The 23,344-nt window shown below is 42.9% G+C and overlaps 1 protein-coding gene across 1 annotated transcript in view; it reads right to left on the reverse strand.

Moving 5' to 3' along the window:
- The window catches only part of CACNA1D (calcium voltage-gated channel subunit alpha1 D), a 384,574-nt gene that overhangs the window by 344,239 nt on the left and 16,991 nt on the right, over positions 1 to 23,344 (reverse strand). The window contains 1 exon segment of the mRNA XM_030205472.1: positions 16,248 to 16,353. Within this exon segment, the coding sequence (XP_030061332.1) occupies positions 16,248 to 16,353 (106 nt within the window).

The following is a 23,344-nucleotide window of genomic DNA, read 5'->3' on the forward strand; positions in this document are numbered from 1 at the left end:
GATGAGTGATGACGGCTAGTTGCTCCCTGGAACAACACGCTCCGAAACAGGTGACAAGATGAATTTCATAATTGAGGAATGAGCCAATCAGCATCAAAAATTGGATGTTAGCAAGCAATTACTGGTACTAATTGGCATATTCTGTAAACTGTGCCTAACTTTAGGCGTGGTTTATAGAATATGCCCAAGTGTGTTTTCAATTGGCGCCAATTTTCCAGCGCCAAATATAGAATCTAGTCCTTAGCAGATAACCGGTTATATCACACAATATAACCAGCTATCCGCTAACATTCAGTGCTTCGCTGGCTAAATTTGGCGATCAAATTTGACCGCCGAAATAGCAGGCCTATCTTTGGCCAGTTAACGCTGAATATTGGCTTGGCAGGTTATTTATAAACCAGCCAGAAATAAACTAGATATGCAATGCCGGTCACCGGAAACAGCCCGGCATTGAATATCCAGGCTGAGCACCAACCAAGAGAGTCAGCCCAGCTAACTCCCACGGTCTGAATATCAGGCTCCTTATGTCATTTCTGGATGTGAGGTGGATTTTTGATTTAATTATTCGCCTTTCTAAATCTGAGTGCAAGGCAAGTTACAATTAGTTACAGTAAATAGACAGTTCATTGCTCAAGAGGGTTTATAATCTAAAGGCTATATTAATGTGATTTAATGCATGTTATGTAATACATGCCCAGTTATTCTCAATGTGGCCTATTTACTAATTGCATAACTCACATAAGCGTGAGTTAATTTAACGCATGTTAATAAATCATGCCCTAAATTTGTGCTTGAGATAATTGGGGGTGTGCACGGTTTTGTTACCTTTTCAAACAGGCTTTTATTTTTCTTCCTTTTTTAACACATTCATTTTAATAAAAAAATTTTAAGAATGTGTAAGAACATTTTAACATGTACTAATAGACTGAATGCATGCAAATACAATGGTTAATGCACATTAATTAAATAGCCATGCGCTAAATTTTTAAAGGCGCAACTAAACCAGGAACTCAATTCTGTAAATTGTGCACCAAAAAAAATACACACTAAGTGCTAGTCTATAAATGGCACTTCAAGTCGGGCACCATTTATAGAATAGCGCTTAGCACTGGTATCCGTGCACCTAAATTAGACACAGATCTCCCAAATTCTATAACACTGCGCCCAAATCCTAGTACCGCCTGACCCGCCCATGCCCCTCCCAAGGCCACTCCCCCTTTTTGGATCCACGCAGAAAAATGTATATTTCTCATCTTTATAGAATAGTGACTATACAGATGTGTGCGTAAATTCTGATTATTGCCAATTAGCACCGATAATTATTAGCATCCAATTATCGGCGCTATCTGGCTCGTTAAGCAATTAAATTGCACGCACAACTTAGGCACGTGCACAATTTTGAGTGCTATATATAGAATTAGGAGGCAAATGTGCACTAACAAATCCTTGTCCTTACAGGTAACTGAAAATGAACTACCTTGCTGCAAGTGCACTACAACTTAAATTTTGGGAATCTGCCTACTGTTAATAATTTAATGTTTGCTTTTCTGTGAGGAAGAAACCATGGTTTGGGTTTGGACATTTTAACTGTTTTAGCTGCAGCGGAAAACATGGAAAATAGTGAGAGAACAGCACACCTAGATAAAGACTATGGCACTCCTCCTCTCAAATATTGCCAATGATATTGCCATGGCAACCCCCTCACATGCTGCTGCTTAATTACAATTACATGTTCTTCTTCAGTTACAGACTTACTGATGAGCTTTCATATTGGTGCAGACCAGGGAAAGGGAAAAAAATGTGTTGTTTTTTTTTTTGCTAAAATAGTTTCCAACTGATTGTAACTAGGGATGTGCAGCCAGAAAACGTTTGTGTCTTGACGTTTCCTGTGTCCTATCTGGAAATATTTGTTTCAATCATTTTTGTTTGGCTATTTTTTCCTCACAGGAGCAATGTCGTATACCCCTAATTTTACAAACTTGCACAAAGTTGCACATGTAATGTCAGTTATCTGTGACTTAATATAATAATTAGCTGCTAATTGTTGTAAATGACCACTTATTGACCATAATTGGTATTAATTGGCACTAATTAGTAGATACGTTTGCTTGCTTGTTTGTCCTTGAGATAATCTAAATCCCTAAATTACTGCACATGTATTAATTTGCTTCTTGAACTTATTGTAATTTGTGTTATATTCTGTAAATTATTATGTTTTATTCACTTTATTGTTTGTTTGTTTGTTTGTTTGTAAGCCACGCTGAACCTGAGTCTATTTTGGGCTAATGTGAGGTATAAATGTCATGAATAAATAAATAAATATGCACGCAACTGGCTTTAGTCAGGATTCTGCAAATTGCATGTGCAAAATCTAAAGCATGCAACTAAAAGGAGGGTGTGGAACTGAGAGGGGCACAGGTGAGTCAATGGAATTCCTAGCACTTACATACTTGGGACTAGATTCTATATATCACACAGATTTCTGTGCAGAAATCACACTGTATTTTATAAAGCATGCTTTAATTTAGGGACACATTATAGAATATGCTGAGTGCTGCTCCACATGACTAAATTTAGTCGCAGTCATAGTACATAGTAAATGACGGCAGATAAAGTCCTGTACGGTCCATCCAGTCTGCCCAACAAGATAAACTCGCTTTACATGGAATGTGATACTTTATATATATATATACCCCAGTTTGATTTGTCCTTGCCATTCTCAGGGCACAGACCATTGAAGTCTGCCCAGCACTGTTCTTGTACTAAGTTCTGAACATTCTGGAATCCTAAAGAGTTACAAGATTCTGGAATCCCAGTTAGTAGCAACATTCCATGTAGAACCCCAAAGAGTAACATAGTAAATAGCGACAGATAAAGACCTGTACGGTCCATCCAGTCTGCCCAACAAGATAAACTCATTTTACATGGCGTGTGTTACTTTATATGTATACCCGAGTTTGATTTGTCCTTGTCTTTCTCAGGGCACAGACCGTAGAAGTCTACCCAGTACTGTTCTTGTACTAAGTTCTGAAGCTAACGTCGACGCCCCTTAAAATTTACACTCCAGCCCATCCCTATCTATTCAGTCACAATCAGGGTATAGACCGTAGAAGTCTGCCCAGCTCACATTTTGTTTCCCAATTACCAGCGTTGCCACCCAATCTCCGCTAAGATTCCGCGGAACCATTCCTTCTAAACAGGATTCCTTGGTGTTTATCCCATGCATGTTTGAATTCCATTACCGTTTTCATCTCCACCACCTCCCGCGGGAGGGCATTCCAAGTATCCACCACCCTCTCCATGAAAAAATACTTCCTGGCATTAGTCCTGAGCCAAATAAAACCTGATGTAAATCCCAACATCTAAATTAGGCATGGAGCGTGTGCATCTATAACAATGTGCATAAATTTTAGAACTGCCCATGACACACCCATTCCATGCCCATAACCATGCCCATTTTTCAACTATGTGACATAGAATTTAAGTGCACTATGTTACAGAATATGCTTAGAAAGTAGTGCGCATGAATTCTAATTAATTAGTGCTGATAATTGCTTGTTATCCAATTATCAGCACTGATTAGCTTGTTAACTAATTAAGTTATGCACATTGTTATGGAATACACTTCGATTTCCATGCAGAAATCGAGACGCGATATATAGAATCCCGAGGATGGATTATAAAATACTGGTACGTGCCTCGCTCTGTACAGCTAGGTGCAAGTATTTACATCAGCCACTGAAATGGCAACGATGCTCGTGCCTAAAATTAGACATGCAAAGTGAACTTAACGCTAGTATTCTATAATTTCTTAAGATCGAGCTCTAAACATTATTATTTATGAAAGCTTACAGTTGAGATAATAGATGACATTTTTCTCTCCTTCAGGATTTTGATTTGTTGATCACATTGTAGTGTCTGTATTGATGTTTTATCTGTTTTTAGATGACTGTGTATGTAATTATGTAATCTGCTGAGAACTACAGATCATGCGGAGTAAATTTTTTTAAAAATAAATAAATACAAATAATGGCATCATTCCAATGCCTAACTTTAGTGCATGCTAACGTGGGATGTTCCCACATGCTAAGTTCATTTCCAGTGTGCCCAGGAAATACAGCAATTTCCAGTAGTTTTCTTTTGGGTCATGCACTAATGCTCACATTAGCAGACATTACCAGGGGAGCATTTACCACATCCTAATTAGGAGGCACTACGAGCTCTCACATAATGGATGGGTTAACCTGTTAGCGCATGGTAATCAGTACCCGCTAGCTGGAAAGCACATCCACGCCCATTCTCTGCCCCTGACACCTCCCGCCAGAAAATAAATACAAAAAAATAAATACCTCACACTTAGAGCATGCAAACAGATTATTTACTGCAAAACACTTTAATGCACTTTGCGGTAAGAATTCTTACGCATGCTAAGCACATGGTAGGGTGTAACATCCTTTAGTAAACATACTCCTTGATGTGTCTTTTTGTATTAGTAGCTTAGACTAGTAAGTGATAATGACTTTGAAGCTTGGTTTTCATGTTATCGGTAATGTTCAATGGTTTTATTTGTTTTATATCCTATTTTTGTTTTACTGTGTATGTATTTTTGTTCTCCACTCAGTACTGCGGATGGAGTGGGTTATAAATATTCTAAATAAATACATAAATACATAAATAAATTTCTCCTGCAGTGCACTAATAATCCTGTTTTTATAATATTGCAGCCCGTTTCCAAAGAAACAGTAGTGGTAATGCGGGAGAAGATAAGCTGAATGTCAAGAGGGAGGAGAGTCAAAGAAAAATGACCCATCGTATCTATCAAAGGGCCCGCAACAGGGCTGTGCTCTGAACCACTCGTGGCAGCCCAAAGGAAAATAGAATATTTCCAAGGCTAAAAACATCCTTGTAATACCAAGAGTCAAAAATTAAAATAAAACAGGAATAAAAGAAAAGGTTTTCAAAGTGGGGACAGATTATGATATTAGGAAGCACTCCACAAAAGCATAAGAATCACAGCAGTGCAGCATGTAAAAATTTAATCTGAACATCCAAGTTACCCAGTTCCGGCTGGGAGGGAGACTCTTTGGCCAGTCCTGGTTTTGAACTTACATCCAACGCAGTGTGGGATTCGTAGTCCCTGATTCTATCCATTGAAATCAATGCTGCAGGTCCTGTGATGGGCAGTTTTATAACAGGACGTTCAATGCACTTGTTTGCCTAGGCGTCTTCCAAAAGGTTAATCCTACCCTGGTAGCAATGACAATAATATGTTTTTGACCCTACCCTCCTTCTATGTCTGGGAAGCAGCATTTCAGTGACTGATGCTGTATCAGTTCAATATCATGGTTGTTATTTCACTTCCAGATTTGCCCCCCAGAGCTGATGCAGTCTTGGCCTATTCCAGTGAATGCATGGATTAATTGTCAGCAATAGAATCGCCTGTACATCACATTCTGCACATTAATGGACAGGAGTTCATAGGCTAGCACCGAGACACTGCAGGAAGAACATGAGTGTCATAAAATCAGAAGAAAAGAAAACTGAATGGCACTCTACATTCCAGAGATAGTTTAGCACGCACAGAAAATCCCCCTGATTCAGAAGCCTTGCATGGTCCTTTTTGATGCATCTTCTCTTCGCTTCCTCGTTCGTTCTCTTGTAATTTCTCACCTTGAGAACTGTAACTCTGTCCTACATGGTCTGCCACAATATCAACTTCACCATTTATAGCTTATTCAGAATATAGCGGTCAAACTGATACATGGTGCAAGGAAACCGATAGTGTAACTCCTCTTCTCTATTCTGAGCCCTGGCTACCCATCCGATATCAGTTCATCTTTAAATTTCTGCTTTTCACTTTTCAAATACTCCATTCTGGTTTGCCACTTTTCTTGCACAAATATCTTATCCCTTACTCTCCTATTCGTTCCTCATCCAACCAAAATCTTTTGGTACTGTTCACTTTCCTTCAAATTCACTCTCGCTCTGCTAGATCATGCTCCTTTTCTGTTGTTTCTCCTACATTCTAGAATAATAGTTCCCTTGAATTACGGACAGTGCTCTCATTTCATCAATTCAAATCTATTCTAAAAACTTACCTTTTCTCAAAGGCATCCCCCCCTCCTTACTGAAATGAACTTTCCCTTCTTTTATTCCTTCATTACCTGATTCAACAAGTTTAAAACACAAAACATACTGTGCACCAGCATTAAATATCAATGGTGCCCACCAAGAAGGTTATTTGACAGACAACAGCATGATGTCAAAATGTTGAAGCCATCTCCCCCGTTTCCTATATATGAGCCGAGGGGGGGGTTACCCTCGGGGGGAGGGGGTCTCCACAACTCAGCCTAGATGCTCAGGCAGAGCCAGGGCCTTTCTTAAAGCTGCTCCCTACAAAAAAAAAATTGAGCCTCCCGTGGCTCCAAAAACAAGTGTGCCACTCTGGAACGCCAGCACCCGTGGACAACGGCTCATGCCCCAGGACACCTTCCCCCCCCCCCCCCCCCCCCCCCAAGATATAAAGGGGAAAAAACCTGGGTTACATATGGGAAGCTTTCAAATTAAAAAAAAAAATCAACACATAGGCAGTCATAAACCTCACAAGTTTGCTACTATTTTCAATAGCATCTGCAAATGTCTGGGATCACACAATATGGCGGCAAGCTCCGCTCACTGGCTTCAGCCCACAGAATGGGCCAGATAGGCTCATGCCGTCTCCTGTCATAAAACTTCCTTGGTGCCCACATAATTCTTGGTTCCACCCCAACTCTGCCAGCAGACCTCTCCAGTACTAACCAATCAGAGCACACGTTCAGCAGCATTGCCCTAGGTCAGCCAATGCAATTTAACCCCCCTCTAAAGCAAATGTTGGTTCTCCAGCATGAAGATATGGGAGCACAGGAAGATCTTCCTCCTGGCACACTGATCCTTGTTGAACACTGGCACTCTATTTTCAAAACTCGTGGGCAATCCATGAAACTGGTACAACAGCTTATCAATTTGAAAATATTTGTGGTGCTGGCACTTGATAACAAATGGTGTGCCAAGTGTGAGAGTAGATGAGCATCCAGGGCAATCATTAAGAGTGGGGAAAGAGAAGTGAGATAACCACCCCTAGCCAGTAAGTCAGCAGTTCAGAAGTTCCAGGAGCCTGGACAGCCACAACAAAGAACTCAGCAAGTACAGACGAAAAGGGAGAACCCTCAGAAGGGACAGATAGAGAGGACTCTGACCAGTGTGTTTTTTCTAGCAAAAAAAGGTGCCGGTACTCAAATGCAAGGTCACCCTTCAGGGGTGGGGTGATCACTGTGGGACCCACCCCACAATAGCCAGGCCCCTTGCAACCAGTCACAGAACCTATGATAAGGCAGAATTGGTATGTAGAGGAGACCTTCCCCCATAATGTCAAGGCAACATCCTTAAGAATTGCCAAGTTCCTTTGCATTTAACCATGCTTGCAGTGCCACAGCCTACTTTCCAACTGTGGATCTTCAAACTTGAAGCCACAACCTTCTAGCTCCCAGCAATGACTTTACCACTACACCGCAGAAGCAGCTCCCTTAGCTGTTAGTAGAACAGCCATATTTACTTAATGCCTGATTGCTCATAACCACCCCCTTATTACTTGCTGTAGTCTCTCACAACACAAAAAAGGCTGACAATGTCGAATACAATGAAAATATGACACTAAAAACTGTACACAATAAATATGGAGCTTTGACAGTAATTCTGGGCAGGTGTGTAAGGATTCTCCAGATCCCCAACAGACAGCATTCACCTTAGATGCAACCCCCCCCCCCCCCCCCCAACAAACTTGAATGGTCCTTTAAATTGTAAAACAGGTCAGCATACACTGGAATTCTGATCAAGAACAAATTGGCAATAATTTTTCCCAGAGTCCTCTCTGTTCTCTTTAGCAATTCACCCTCGGAAGATTTTCAGCATAATGCAGTCAGCCATGAAACGCAAATTACCATTAGGAGAAGCAGCATAACCCTTTATGTATGATGTTCACCATTTTACATCGTCAGAAATAAATGATTTCTCAGAAGAATGCCCTTGTAAATTGATTACATGTATTCGTGTTCATCCTAAAAGCTATTATTGTATTAATTGTGTAACACAAAACCTATAATGTAAAGAGTTGCCATAGCCAGGAGAGTTCACAAGACAGGCAAAGTAGTGATTACAAAACCAGAATAAAAGGGCAACAGCTCATTGTTGCTCTATAATTAATTTAATTAATCAAAGTTCTCTCTCCCCCCCACCTTTCCAAAGCATGGTCAATGTAAGTTATAGAAGCTAAAAATATCAGGGTAAATATTTAAAAGGACTTATATGGGTGGTAGCAGTAACTCAAGCAGTCCTCTGCACCAGTGTTTCCCAAGTCCAGTCCTGAAGTACCCCTTGCCAGTCAGGTTTTCAGGATATCTACAATGAATATGCATGAACTTGATTTGCATACACTGCTTCCATTATATGCAGATCTCTTTTATGCATATTCATTGTGGATATCCTGAAGACCTGACTGGCAAGGGGAAACACTGCTCTACGCCAACTGCTGGATTTGTCTTATTTTAATGTGATTTTATCATGATGTGATATGCTTTGACTACTGCAGAATGGGAAGGTAGAATATAAACATTGTAACAGAAGCCAGTAACCCAGGAGCTGTTTGGAACCCTCTCATCTTCTGCTCTCCTTTTTCACTATGAATTACAAAACACTGAAGTGCATAAAAGTCATTCGGTCCCTCTCTTTCTGGTAGTGTATATATTATGAAGGCATTGTTTAGGGGAATGTTGAGGTATGGAATTCAACACCCACAGAAGGTGATCTCTCCACAGGAGAACCAAAGGCAAACGTAAAAACAGTGGATCCAATAAAAGTCCTCTCACAATAGGTGTCTTCCTGAACAAGGTCTTTATTCAAAACAATAAAAATAACCCAACACGTGACAGAGAAGTGCAGCGGCGCATCGCATATGATATGTCTGTTAACAGTTAATTGGCTGTGATTCATCTGTTTTACAAGGTATTTTGCATCAAAAATCAATAGACCCCTGACGCAGGCCTTCACGGCCGAAACACGTCACATGTCGGGTTATTTTTATTGATTTGAATAAAGACCTTGTTCAGGAAGACACCTATTGTGAGAGGACTTTTATTGGATCCACTGTTTGGAGGTATGGAATCCATTCAGCCCCTTACACAACTTCTTCCACAATGGGTGGTAAGCATGTTTCAGTCAGTAAAATCTAAGGGGTTGATATTCACAGAGGAGCATTTTCGATATTACATCTAAGTCCAACTTTGGACGTTTTACTAAAACATCCAAAATTCAAGTGGGGAATATGGCCATTTTTAAAATAGAAAAACGTCTATCTTTTTTTGTTTAAATGGATATTTGCTACATATTTTTATTCCCTGATGTGTTTATTTGTTTGGTCTAGTTTTGAAAAAAAAAACCCCAAAAAGTCCAAATGAAACATGCAGAAAATCAAGCCATTGGGATGTAAGAGGAGCCAGCATTCTTAGTAGACTGGCCACACAGATATCCCAGGAGAGCAATGGGGCACTCTAGGGGGCAGTGCAGTACATTTCAAATAAATGCTCCCAGGTACAAATCTCATCACTGTTCCCTTATCTTGTCATCTGAGCCCCCCCCCCCCCAAACCCATTACCCCTAACTGTACACCACTACAATAGCCCTTATGGATGAAGAAGGGCACCTATATGTGGGTACAGTGGGGTTCTGGTGAATTTTGGAGAGCTCACAGTTTCCACCACAAGTGTAACAGGTAGGAGGAGGTATGGGCCTGGGACCATTTGTCTGCAGTGCACTGCATCCACCACTAGACTATTCCAGGGACATGCATGTTGTTCTAATGGACCTCAGTAAAACATCTGAGGCTGGCATAAAGGCAGGTAAGTAATACTTTTAATCACGTTTTTGGGTTGTGGGAGGGGGTTAGTGACCACTGGGGGAGTAGAGGGAGGTCATCCTTGATTCCCTCCAGTGGTTATCTGTTCATTTAGGGCATTTTTTGTGGCTTATTAAAACAGAACTAGATCAAAACATCCAACTTATAGCACTAGATATTTTTGTTTTGCTCCATTATGGCAGAAAAATGTCCAAGTGTTAGGAATGCCCAGATCCCACCTTTAACATGCCCCTGATATGCCCCCTTGTGATTTGAATGCACTTCTGACATATTTCATAGATAAACATTTAAAAATTGGTTTTGAAAATACCAATTTGGATGTTTTTGTGAGAAAAATGTCCAAATGTAGATTTATGCCACATTTTGGACGTTTTTCTCTTTTGACCTTTCCAGAATCAGAAAAATACCTATTGTACCTACATATATAAGACACCTGGTAGCCTGAAGGATATTGAAGTGGTGTACATTCAGGTACAATAGATATTTTTCAGGTCCTGGAGGGATCATATTTACAAAAAAAAAAAAAAAGTTATAGTGAGGTTTGAACCTGTGTCCCATGGTCTACAGTTCACTACACTAACCAGTAGGCTACTCCTCAGTTCTGCAGGGACATCTCTGTGGCCATATTTTTGAAAATGACGCCAGACAGTCATTCATGTCCCTGATTTTTTTGTCATTCAAAAGTTGGATGTTTCACTTTGGAAAACGGCTATACATTTTGGATGTTTTCTGTGCAAAAACATCCATCTCATAGCCATAATCAAACAGGAAATCTAGACACTTTTACTATTTGATGGACTCTTTTTTTTTTTTTTTGGACGTTATGAGCAGGACTTGTGGGTTTTTTGGACTTAGATGTTTTTTTGAAAATGCCCCTCCACATCTAACATAGTAAAGTTTACTCATGCGTGTCACACAGCTATAGATATGATTTTTTTTAACAGAAGAAATAACTACATTGCAATAAAACTGTAATTTTCTCCACTGGGGGAAAAAAAAAAAGACTTTCCTGCAGACAAGAAGCAAGGGTAATATGTTTCCAAATCAGAAATAAGCAACACTTTGCTTTGGCTTACAACTACAGAGAAACAACATTCCCTCTAAGCTGTGAGATGGTGCTTCAATATTGCATTTTCAATTGCAAGAGACAGGCAGATTCTGCAGGACTTCCAGGGGACCTGCCTGACCCTCGTGATTGAAAAAATAATGGAAACAGTGCTTCCACCAGCAGAAACACAGGCAGAGGACTCCCGTGGCTTGGAGGGAACATTGCATGAAATTCCATTGGTAACTGCTGACTCTTATAACAAAATCATTCTGTAGCTATGAGAGAAGCAGCATCCTTAGCAAAAAGTGGACAACATGGCCAAGAGGCCACCAAGCATCAGGAAAGGCAAAGAAACTCCACTGCACAACATCTGTACCACCAATCTCCTTAGACTTCCAAAACCAGGGCTGGTTTTAGACATGGTGGGACCCAGAGCAGAAATTAAAGAGAAGGCCCCTGATTCCTGATCCCCTCTCTTCCTCTCTCCTCCTAATCTCCCCACCTGCATTGCTACTATGCGGTGCAGGCATCTCATACCCTTCTCCCCACCATGGTCCATCTACCTCCCTTCCTCTCACCTTATTCCCTTCTCAGAGGGGCCGGTGCAGCAGCCATCTTCACAAGCTGCCTCCAGCTGCCCTGAAGCTTTCCCTTTCTGCCGCAATCCGCCCAGGTGGAAACAGGAAATTGCTCCAGAGGGGGCAGCAGAGAAGGACAACTTCTGGACAGCTGGAGGCAGATGTGAGGATGGCTGCTGCACCAGGGAAAGGGAGGAGGACAATGGTGGGGAGAAGATATGACTGGCCCGCGGGATCCCTGGACCTGTTTGCCCTCCCCCACCCTCACCTAATGCTGACCCTGTCCAAAACAGAGGGTAAGGGTGTAAATTGTTTAATTTTTTTCTTTTCTGTGTTGTGTATGCTTGTTGGAGCTGTGCTCTTGTGATCTCAGCTCTGACTGCAATCTTTTCAGGAATACTGCAGACTGCACAATAGATAGTAATGAAGGTAATTTTATAAAGCTTTCTTCATATATATAAATCTTGTTTTATATTCAGAGAAGGGCTTTCATAAAATTGCATGACCATAACACATGTAAAAAAAAATTAAGTACACATAAAGGGTTGGATTCAGTAAATAGCACCAAAAAATAGGCATGGGGGGAGGGGGGAACAGCATAATTCCCATTCTATAAAGGGTGCTCCGAGATGAGTGCCTAGCGGGGATTCCCGTACCCAACTTTGAGCACAAGGACTTACACCAACTGAAACCTGGTTTAAACCTTGGCATGCTAGTTGGGTGCAGATCCCCAGAATTCTATACCACTGAGCATATCTTTTGAGAAAGCCCCTGACCCACCTGTCCCTCTTCCATGGCCACACCCCCTTTAAGACTGCAAACTATAGGTCCCTTTAACAATGCGGCAGTAGGGCTACCGCATGTGTAGCACGCATCAAATCAACACTCTGCTGTGTAAATAAATATTGTATGCTTGTTGATGTTAATTGGCTCACTAATCAATTAGGTTGTACGCACCTCCCAGGATCATGTGTAGATTTCAACACCCAAATTTGAGCAACCTTTATAGAATCCGGGGGAAAGTGTGCCTCCTTTCATACAAAATGCGTTTAGGTGTTACCATAGATATAATATTTTTGTGGAGCAGAGGCAGCGCTGGGATGCATGTGTCTATTTTATAAACTACTCAGGGATGTGTATATAGTACATGTACACATTTACACCTTTTTTTCAGAGAAAATGTAAAATTGTGCATAAGGATTTGTACCCTATGGGAGTAATTCTATGAAAAAGGTACTAATATTTACACACTAACACATATAAATGACCAGAATGACCTACATATGCATATATGTACACATACATGCATAAAAGCCCAAAATGCACCTAAGTACTATTCTGTACATATGTGCATTTCTTGCATAGCGCATGCTTGACAGATTGGCATAGAGTTGGTTAAAGTGCTCACACCTAATTGCCAAAGATAGGTGCGTAATTCGTAGTATTCTATGTTTTGTGTTTGACAGTCCCATTCAGGCCCCGCCTATGTGAACACTGACCTGTATAAGATATGAGTATATTTAGAGGAATTTTGGAATTTACTAGCATATGTGCACACTGTAAGGTCTCCTGCACCGGGAGACTCCTGGAAAAGTCTCCTGCACCGGGAGACGATTGAGTCCCTCGGCCCTTTAGCTGAGCTGTGTGCTGTAATCCACTGCTAAAGAGCACAGGGCAATCCACAAGGTCAGATCATTATACTTTATTGTAATCCCTTTGTGTCAACTGCTCCTCCAAATGTAGTTCCCACCACAGCATTTCTCAAGAAGCATAGCAGTTCAACAGCATAGTATTCAAAACAAAACAAAAAACCCCAAAAGGTTCCAAAATCTCAGCAGTTCATATAAAGCAGTTATGCAAAGCAATTCTTCAAACAAAGTAGCTCAAAAAGGGCTCAAACTCCCAGCAGTTCATGTATAGCAGTTATGCTCAAAACCACCACTCCTCCTCCTCTCTCCCTTCAAAAGAAATCAACCTAGGGAGAGTGGCAAGTGTCCCTCCCCAACCAGGCCAGCATTATACCCTGACCACAACCCGCATGACCATTCCATGGTAAACCTGTTCTCTCAGCTCCCCTGGTGGGATAGCCACCTTTTCCCTTCTTCTACCAGGCTCTCCTCCCAAGCAGCCCTCTCCTGTTTCACCTCCTTTCCTTCCAGTTTAGTCAGAGCAGCAATCTCCATTGGCTCCCCTTGCTCTAGTTCCTCCCCCTTTTCTTCCCCTTGCCAGTCCATAGGTTCCTCCCCACACCCATTGCTCAGCTGCTCTCCATTCGCTTGATTGGGCAGGTTCAGAACTCCTTCCCTCATCCTGGCTCTCTGGGACAGGTTTTTCTAACTCCCTTCTCTCTTGCCCTTCTCCTGACCTCCTCTGGGGGCTGTTGGGGATTGAAGTCCCTGTTTCTACCATGGGACCTACTCAGGGGCTGCTGGGAATTGTAGTCTTTTCCTTTTCTCCAATCCCCCAGGGGAAAAGACACCTTCCTTTCTCTACCCAGTCTCCCTCCCTCTCGAGCCTCCTCGTCCCTCCATGTGCCTTCATTCTCCCTCTCACCCTCATATTCCTCACAACACGTATGCATGTATATAATTGTTTGAATGTGTATTCAGTGCATAAGTGTTAACATCTACTTTAAAGAATTACCCCTTACTGGGGCTGGTGCTGCGTCCCTATTTTATTAGGCCACGTGGAGGGGCATAATCGAACGGAGCGCCCAAGTTGTCATGACGGCGTCCTCGCAGGACGGCCCCATAAAGGGGCGGGGCAACCCATATTATCGAAACACGATGGGCGTCCATCTTTCATTTCGATAATACAGTTGGGGACGCCCAAATCATTAAATTTAGGTTGACCTTAGAGATGATCGTCCTTAGGTCGTTTTTGAGATGGTCGTCCCTGGTTTTCGACGATAATGGAAACCGAGGACGCCCATCTCAAAAAAGACCAAATCCAAGCTATTTGGTCGTGGGAGGAGCCAGCATTCATAGTGCACTGGTCCCCCTCACATGCCAGGACACCAACCAGACACCCTAGGGGGCACTGCAGTGGACTTCACAAATTGCGCCCAGGTGCATAGCTCCCTTACCTTCAGTGCTGAGTCCCCCCCCCCAAAAAAAAAACCAAAACCCACTCCCCACAACTGTCCACTACTACCATAGCCCTAAGGGGTGAAGGGGGGCACCTACATGTGGATACAGTGGATTTTTGTTGGGGGGGGGGTTGGAGGGCTCAACATTTACCACCACAAGTGTAACAAGTAGGGGGGGATGGGCCTGGGTCCGCCTGCCTGCCTGAAGTGCACTACACCCACTAAAAACTGCTCCAGGGACCTGCATACTGCTGTCATGGAGCTGGGTATGACATTTGAGGCTGGCATAGAAGCTGGCAAAAAATGTTTTAAAATTGTTTTGGGTGGGAGGGGGTTGGTGACCACTGGGGGAGTAAGGGGAGGTCATCCCCGATTCCCTCCGGTGGTCATCTGGTCAGTTCGGGCACCTTTTCGAGGCTTGGTCACGAAAAAAAAAGGACCAAGTAAAGTCGTCCAAATGCTTGTCAGGGACACCCTTCTTTTTTCCATTATCGGCCAAGGACAACCATCTCTAAATCACGCCACAGTCCCGCCTTCGGTATGGTGCTGACACGCCCCCGTGAACTTTGGTCGTCCCCGCAACGGAAAGCAGTTGAGGACGCCCAAAATCAGCTTTCCTTTATGCCGAATTGGACAACCCTGAGAGAAGGACGCCCATCTCCCGATTTGATTCGGAAGATGGGCGTCCTCTTTCAAAAATCCACCTGATAGGCACTAATGTTGCCTTTATAAAACAGGCTTATGACAGGTGCTTTCTGCATTTCTCACGTAAGTGTCCTCTGAAAACCCAATCATTTTCCAGGCTTTGAAAATCAAAGTTTTCCACCCTATCTATAGAAGAATTAAGGTTGGATTAACATTACCTTGGGCCCTAGGCATGTCTGTTTGTAGGTCCCCATTAATTTTGTACCTTACCCCACTCACTCCTTCTCCCCCCCCCCCCCCACCCCAGATTTATATTCATGGGCTTTTCCTCTTCCCTCCTAATGCTGCCCTCCCACAGTTCCCTTCTCCTGAAGTGGCTTGAGGGAACTGCATGGACTTGTTCTGCATATATGACAGAAATTTTCACTCACAAGCAGAAAACGTGGTAGGTCTGCAGGTCCTCTTGGCTTTGGGCCCTAGACACATTCCTAGTTTGCCTATGAATTAATCCTGCCCTGAGAAGAACAAATATATATATAATTATTTTACATAGTACAATGAGTACTCAGTGAAGGTGAATCTTACCTATAAATATAGTTGCACAATATCGCATATGTTTTGACATCAGGCAATACAGAGTCCATTCTGATCCCAGCTTCACCAAGCTCTAAAAAAAATCTTTGTTTATATTTTGCATTGAATATTTCTTTTTACAACTGCTGCTGTCTGCCAAAACCAAAATGATTTGCACTATTTGGCCTTATGGAGCCAAAATTAACCTGGGTGATTTGCAGATCAGCTTTCAAAGAGTCATTCGGTAGAGCTTTTACTTCGATGTGAGATTTCTACATTCAATACAGTGCCCAGCGTTCACAAACAATAACTCTTGAGGAACATGAGTAGTTACTCCAAAGCAGAGTATGAAGGAAAAAGGACACTTACCAGGTCATGATTAGTAGAATTCGAATCATCTTCTGGGAATGGGATGTAAACAGCTAAGGCCACACAGTTGGCAAAAATAGCCAGTAGTATAAATATGTCAAATGGTCTGGAGGAACTAGTTAAAGAACCAATGAATTCCACAGGCTTGAAGACATTCTATCAGACATCTCGAGGAGAAGAGAACCTGGCGCTTTATATATAAACAATTTTTTTTAATGGGTGCACAGTCATGCCAAGCAAATAGCAAACCTTTGTTATTAGAGCAAGACATCCATCAGCACAATGTTCTGTGCCATGACCTCATTCTTTTCATAATATTGCAGTCCTTATGCCTTTTTTCTTTAAACACTGACTTTTTTTTTCTTTCCGTTTACCATCGGTTGAGGTTTTTTTATATGGTAACATAGTAACATAGTAGATGATGGCAGAAAAAGACCTGCACGGTCCATCCAGTCTGGCCAAAATGTGCCACTTTTTTGTGTATACCTTACCTTGATTTGTACCTGTCTTTTTCAGGGCACAGACCGTACAAGTCTGCCCAGCACTATCCCCGCCTCCCACCATCGACTCTGGCACAGACCGTATAAGTCTGCCCAGCACTATCCCCGCCTCCCAACCACCAGCCCCGCCTCCCACTATCGGCTCTGTTTTGGGGTGCCAAACTGGCTCCATGTTTTTCACCAGGACCAGTAGATCCAGTCCTGGGTTTTACCTCCACATTCACAGTCCTACAGTTTCACAGGAAGGACCGGACTGTATCTCCACATTTAGTTTAGGTTATTGCATTACGTTTTATACTGCCCTATGCCTGGGGGAACCAGAGTGGTTTACGATACATCAAATAACACAAAATAGACTATAAAGTAGATTAAGCACACACACAGAAAAAAAGGAAAGTCATAACAGAAATTGAATTGGGATCTGCTTAGCCATGCAACCAAATAAACACTAGGGCAGGCTCAGTCTCTCCCGGAATTAATCCTAGGTGCTTTCCAAATAAGAAAAACCTTACCACAGTACAACTTGGGAACAATCAGTGTGTTCCAATAGTCCTATTCTGCAATCCAGCAAAAACCTTTTGAGACCAGGGCTTTGGCCAATAAAGGGCTCCATGAAAAACTGTCTGTTTCATTTTTCATTTTGTTGTTCTCTTTCCCTCATTTCAGTATTGGCATATGCTACATTTTTTTTACAGTGTACGTACTTTTATGACTAACACGTGGCATTTTCAAAATTGTGGTGATTATTTTAGAAGCGCCGTTCACCTATCAGATGTGCTTAAATTGGTATTTAAATGTTCATTGTGCATAAATATCTAATTTCCAACTTAACAAAGCTGGAATATACAGGTCTAAAACTGAAGAACAAGCAAAAAGAAAGTGGGTGTGGTCTGGGTGGGATTAGGGTGGTCCTCAAAAATTAGGGGGTCTTTTAGTAAAGCTTAGCTCGAGTAATCTGCAGCAAGGCCCATTTTATTCCCCTTAATGTTCATTCCCTATTTCAGAAGGGGAATGAACGTCTATGCCCTAACATTTAAACACTGGGATATACACCTGTTACCTAGGACATCTAGGTTTCAGAAACGTGATCCTGTTGAGCTGCACTCCACTACAGGGATTGAGAGGTCAACTACTACTACTACTACTTATCATTTCTATAGCACTACTAGACGTACACAGCACTGTACACTAAACATGTAAGAGGCAGACACTGTTCAACTGAGCTTACAATGTAATCAAGGCAAACAGGACAAATAAGGGATAAGGGAATTACTTAGGGTGGGAATAATAAACAGACATGGGCATTGAACAAGTGAACAGGATAAGGAGTATAGGTGGGCTTATAGCCTAGATTTGAAGACGGTCAGAGCTGGAGCTTCACATACTAACTCAGGAAATCTATTCCAGACATATGGTGCAGCAAGATAAAATGAACGGAGTCTGGAATGGGCAGTAGAGGAGAAGGGTACAGATAAGAGAAATTTACCCAATAAATAGAGGGTGGACAATATAACGTCTATTAAACAAGGTTCCAGAGCTGAATCAGGAAATTATAGACCGGTGAGCCTGATGTCAGTGCCGGGCAAAATGGTAGAGACTATTATAAAGAACAAAATTACAAAGCACATTCAAAAGCATGGATTAATGAGACAAAGCCAACATGGATTTAGTGAAGATAAATCTTGCCTCACCAATCTACTACATTTCTTTGAAGAGATGAACAAACATGTGGATAAAGGTAAGCCAGTAAATATTGTGTATCTGAATTTTCAAAAGGCATTTGACAAAGTACCTCATGAAAGACTCCAGAGGAAATTGGAGAGTCATGGGATAGCAGGTAGTGTTCTATTGTGGATTAAAAACTGGTTAAAAGATAGAAAAGAGAGAGTAGGGTTACATGGTCAATATTCTCAATGGAGAAGGGTAGATAGTGGGGTTCCCCAGGAGTCTGTGCTGGGACCACTGCTTTTTAACATATTTATAAATGACCTAGAGATGGGAATAACTAGTGAGGTAATTAAATTTGCTGACAACACAAAGTTATTCAAAGATGTTAAATTGCAAGAGGATTGTGAAAAATTACAAAAAGACCTTACGAGACTGGGAGACCGGGCATCCAAATGGCAGATGACGTTTAATGTGAGCAAGTGCAAGATGATGCATGTGGGAAAGAGGAACCCAAACTACAGTTATGTGATGCAAGGTTCCACATTAGGAATCACAAATCAGGAAAGGGATCTAGGTGTCATCGTTGATGATACATTGAAACCCTCTGCTCAGTGTGCGGCAGTGGCTAAGAAAGCAAACAGAATAATAGGTATTAGGAAAGGAATGGAAAACAAAGATGAGGACGTTATAATGCCTTTGTATCGCTCCATGGTGCAACCACATCTTCAAAACTGTGTGCAATTCTGGTCACCGCATTTCAAAAAAAAGATATAGTGGAATTAGAAAAGGTACAGAGAAGGGTGACGAAAATGATAAAGGGGATGAGACAACTTCCCTATGAGAAAAGGCTGGTAGTATCCAACCACTGGTCTAACCTGAAAATGAGTAATTTTAGAAATACATAAAAGAGAGCTTTAGGTCCACCAAGTAAATAGAGAGAGGGAGTGAGAAGGTGGAATCATCTCTGAAGTGAGAAGGCAAAAAGGGAAAAGGTGGAAGATCAAGGGAGGGGACAAGTGCCTGGATGGGCAGATGCAAAGATGATATGAAGGACCTGGAGTGGCTAGGAAGGACCAAGGGTATGTGGAAATGGGACTCTAGAGAAGTTGAAAGAATGGAAATCTGGGTAGGGGTAAGAAAAAGAAGAAAGGTGTTAAATGCCAGAAGGAGTTGAATGATGAGATGGAGATTCAGAGGACAGTACATGAGGGTTTGGGAGGGACTGAGTACAGAGGATGGAAATAAAGGACTAGGGAATGGGTGGAAGACAGAGGAGGGACAGGAAACTTGAAAGGGGGGGGGGGGAAGAAACAGGGGGTCAGTGGGAGGGCTGGGGGTATTGAGAGTGGGAGACTGAGGATTGGGAGTGAGAGATGGGAGAAGGGGAATAAATCCTAATTGTGAGCAGACAGGCAGAGAAGAGAGAAATGGAGAAAAATCTGAAAGTGAAGATCAGTGTCAGGAAATGTAAAGAAGGAAAGGAAAAAGACAGAAGGAGAGAAAAAAAATGAAACGGAGACCCTGGAAAAGACTACTGTGTGCTAAATTAGACATTTCAACGCACGACCTACAAACAAAATGCTGGACATGCTCCCTTCTAGTTGCTGCACATTAATTTCATCAATTTCATGCTCTAATCACGGTAACTGCAAAATGTAATGCACATTAGTATAAGGACCTCACAGCTATTTGTATAAGTGTAAGGTACTGTTCTTTACAAGCAGTTGAAAAGCATAGTTTTAGTATTTTTGCCATGACTTATGTACTTGAACAGCAGGCAGAAACTAAAGAAAATATCCCGAGGTGTTGCCAGAATGGCCAATTGTTGGTGGTTCTTCTATTTAGGAGGTGTTAAGTGGACCCATACTAAAAGCAAAATTGTCGGTATGCTCTCCATGCCCATTCTCTGCCCGTGCTCCACCTAGTTACACCCCCAAATACAAAATGCCTTTAATGCGCAATTTCATGCATGCTAATTGTAAAAACAACACAAAGGGGGCCCTTTGATCAAACAGCGGTAAAATGTGGGCTTAACACTCTCTTATACAGGTCTTTCTCGCACACTAAGGCCATTTTTACTGCTGGGGTATAATGGCAGAATTTCCTATTTTTTTGTATTAATGGCCATGCACTAATTTTGCCAACTATATAAGTAGTAGGGATAGTCAATAGAGGTCCGTCTCAAAAAATGATAACGAGGGTTATGAATTTAACCGGAGGGAAAAGCCTCAAGAAGCTCCCGGCTGTATTTAGCAACGGGAGCAGTCCTGCTCCCGAGCTTCATGAGGCTTTTTCGTCCAGTTAAATTCATAACCCTCATTATCATTTTTTTCAGACGGACCTCTGTCGAGTATCCCTACTACATATATTGTTGACAGATTTGGACTATCTTTTAGGGATCTCTCCCTTTATATTGGTGTATTTCATACTCATGCACTAATTTTGCCATTAGCACGTGGCCATTAAAACAGGTTAGTGTGTGAGCCCTTACCACCACCCATTATGTAAGCGGTAAGAGCTCACACGCTAAGAGCCCGCCAATCAGCATGCAGCAATGTAGCTGCACTAACTGATTAGCACAGAACACGCCCACTCTCCTCCCCCAGACATGCCCCCAACACAAAAAAAAACATTTATTTTTTAGCGATTGGGTAGCGCGCTTACATCCCAAAATTACCATGGGAAGCCTCAGGGTGCCCAGGGTATACCGTTTCTTGCTGCAGTAATCATGCATTAGTGCTTACTGAAGCTTTGTAAAAGGGCCCCAAAACCGGTTACAGTGTTTGTGCGGTAGCAGTTTACGCAGGCGCTAAGGATATTTTTACTGCAGCAGTAAAATGGCCGATTTTCCTTGTTTTGCATTAATGGCTATGCACTTCAGTCACCATTAGCGAGCGGTTGTTTAAAAAAAATTACCATGTTAACACTTACCGACACTTAGGGCCCTGTTTACTCAGATGTGCTGTAGGCGCGTTAATGTTTTTAGCATGCACTAAAAATTAGCGTGTGCTAACAATAGACACCCGTAGGAATATATGGGTGTCTCTAGCATTAGCGCGTGCTAAAAACACTAGCACGCCTTAGTAAACAGGGCCCCTATTTTGTATGCAGTAAGGGCTCCTTTTACTAAGTGGTGGTAAGCCCAACGCAAGCTTACTGCTCGATATACAGGAAGTACCACAGGGCTACCACAGCAGCCCAACAGTACTTCCCATCCCCAGAGCACCGTCATTTCCGGTGCTATAAACATTTATTCCTTTTTGTTGCACCAGAGTGTACCCAGCAGTAATCGGGAAGTACCACCAGATTAAATGGGGAGCCCTTACTGCCACCTCCATGGGTGGCGGTAAGGGCCCCCCCCCCCCCCCCCCCGAAATGGCCGCACAGCAAATGCTTTACTTGCCACATGGACATTTCCTGCAGGAAGGCGAGACTTCCCTTTTACCAGCTGAGGTTTAAGGGGGCCTCTGCGTGCATGTAAAACACGTGTAAACGCCAGAGCCAGCCCCCTTTTGCCATAGTTTGGTAAAAGGAGCCCTTAGAGCTGACAGGGTATTTCTGTGCTAATTAATCAGTACCATGTGGTAATGTAACTGCACTAACTGATTAGTCCAGAAATTCCCCCTCTCCATCCCAGACACACCCCCTCCATGCAAAAATTAAAAAATATATATTTTTTTAGCGTGTGGGTGGCACATGCAGATTAGGAACTTACCACAGGACGCCTGAGCATGGCCTGAGGTAAGCCATTTTAATGTGTGTGTGGCAGGGGCGTAGCCACGGGCGGGTCTGGATGGGCCCAGGCCCAGCCACTTTCCCTCCAGGCCCGCCCATCCAACATCCTGCTGCTGTCGCTGCCTTTTCTCCCGCGGCTCCTCCGGGTCCGGGAAGCAGTGTTCAGCAGCGTTGCCTGCCTGCCTTCCTTGTAAAATAATTCGTCTCCCCAGGCTCCGCTGCATTTACTTCTTCGCCCGTCGCAAAGCGCTGCCGTTCGCACAGGCAGCTCCGCTCCCCTTTGCCGCGTCCATCTGGCCCTACGTATCCACTACAGGAAGTGGATCAGAAAGGGCCGGATGGATGCGGCAAAGGGAAGCGGAGCTGCCTGTGCGAACGGCAGCGCTTTGCAATGGGCAAAGAAGTAAATGCAGCGGAGCCTGGGGAGATGAATTATTTTAAAAGGCAGGCACGCAGGCAACACTGCTGAATGCTGCTTCCCGCCACACTGGTGACTGGCACAGGGATGAGACTTCTCAAGCCTTGGGGGCCTCCAGAAGATTCTCCAGCTGGCAGGGCCCAGAGATCCCCGCCAGCCCAGGTATTTATCTTTACGGGAGGGGGGTGGACAGAGAGGAAATATGTGGGTCATGCCCACCCAGTCCACCCCCCAGGCCCACCCAAAAATTGAGGTCTGGCTACGCTACTGGTGTGTGGTAAGAATGCACTAGCTCTTACCACAGCTTGGTAAAAGGACTCCTAAGGGTTTATCACACTACTAAAAAGGCCTCTTTAGCCTTGAAGGTGAAGATCAATAAGGGGTCCTTTTACTAAGGCAGGACAGGCATAACGCGGGTCTACCGCGTCCTAAAAGGGCATTACCACAGGATGTGCTGAGGCATCCCATAATAGCTTCATGCTCAGCACGCGCTAATCCCACACTAGAATTTATTTTTTCTAGCGCGGGAGGTGTGCCCACAGGCAGAGAGTAGGCATGTCTGCTCTAATTGGGTAGTGCAGGCAAATTACTGCACGCTAACAAATTAGCACGAGAGTAGCATGGGAGCCCTTACCGCCTCCTAAATAGGTGATCGTAAGGGCTCCCGTGGCAACAGTCGTGCACTAATAGGGAAATTAGCATGTGGCCATTATTAAAAAATATGGCAAGGCAGCCATTTTACCGCTGCACTAAAAGTAGCCGCAGTGTGCGGAAAA

This window comes from Microcaecilia unicolor, chromosome 6 (genome assembly GCF_901765095.1).
Source record: "Microcaecilia unicolor chromosome 6, aMicUni1.1, whole genome shotgun sequence".
NCBI lineage: Eukaryota > Metazoa > Chordata > Amphibia > Gymnophiona > Siphonopidae > Microcaecilia > Microcaecilia unicolor.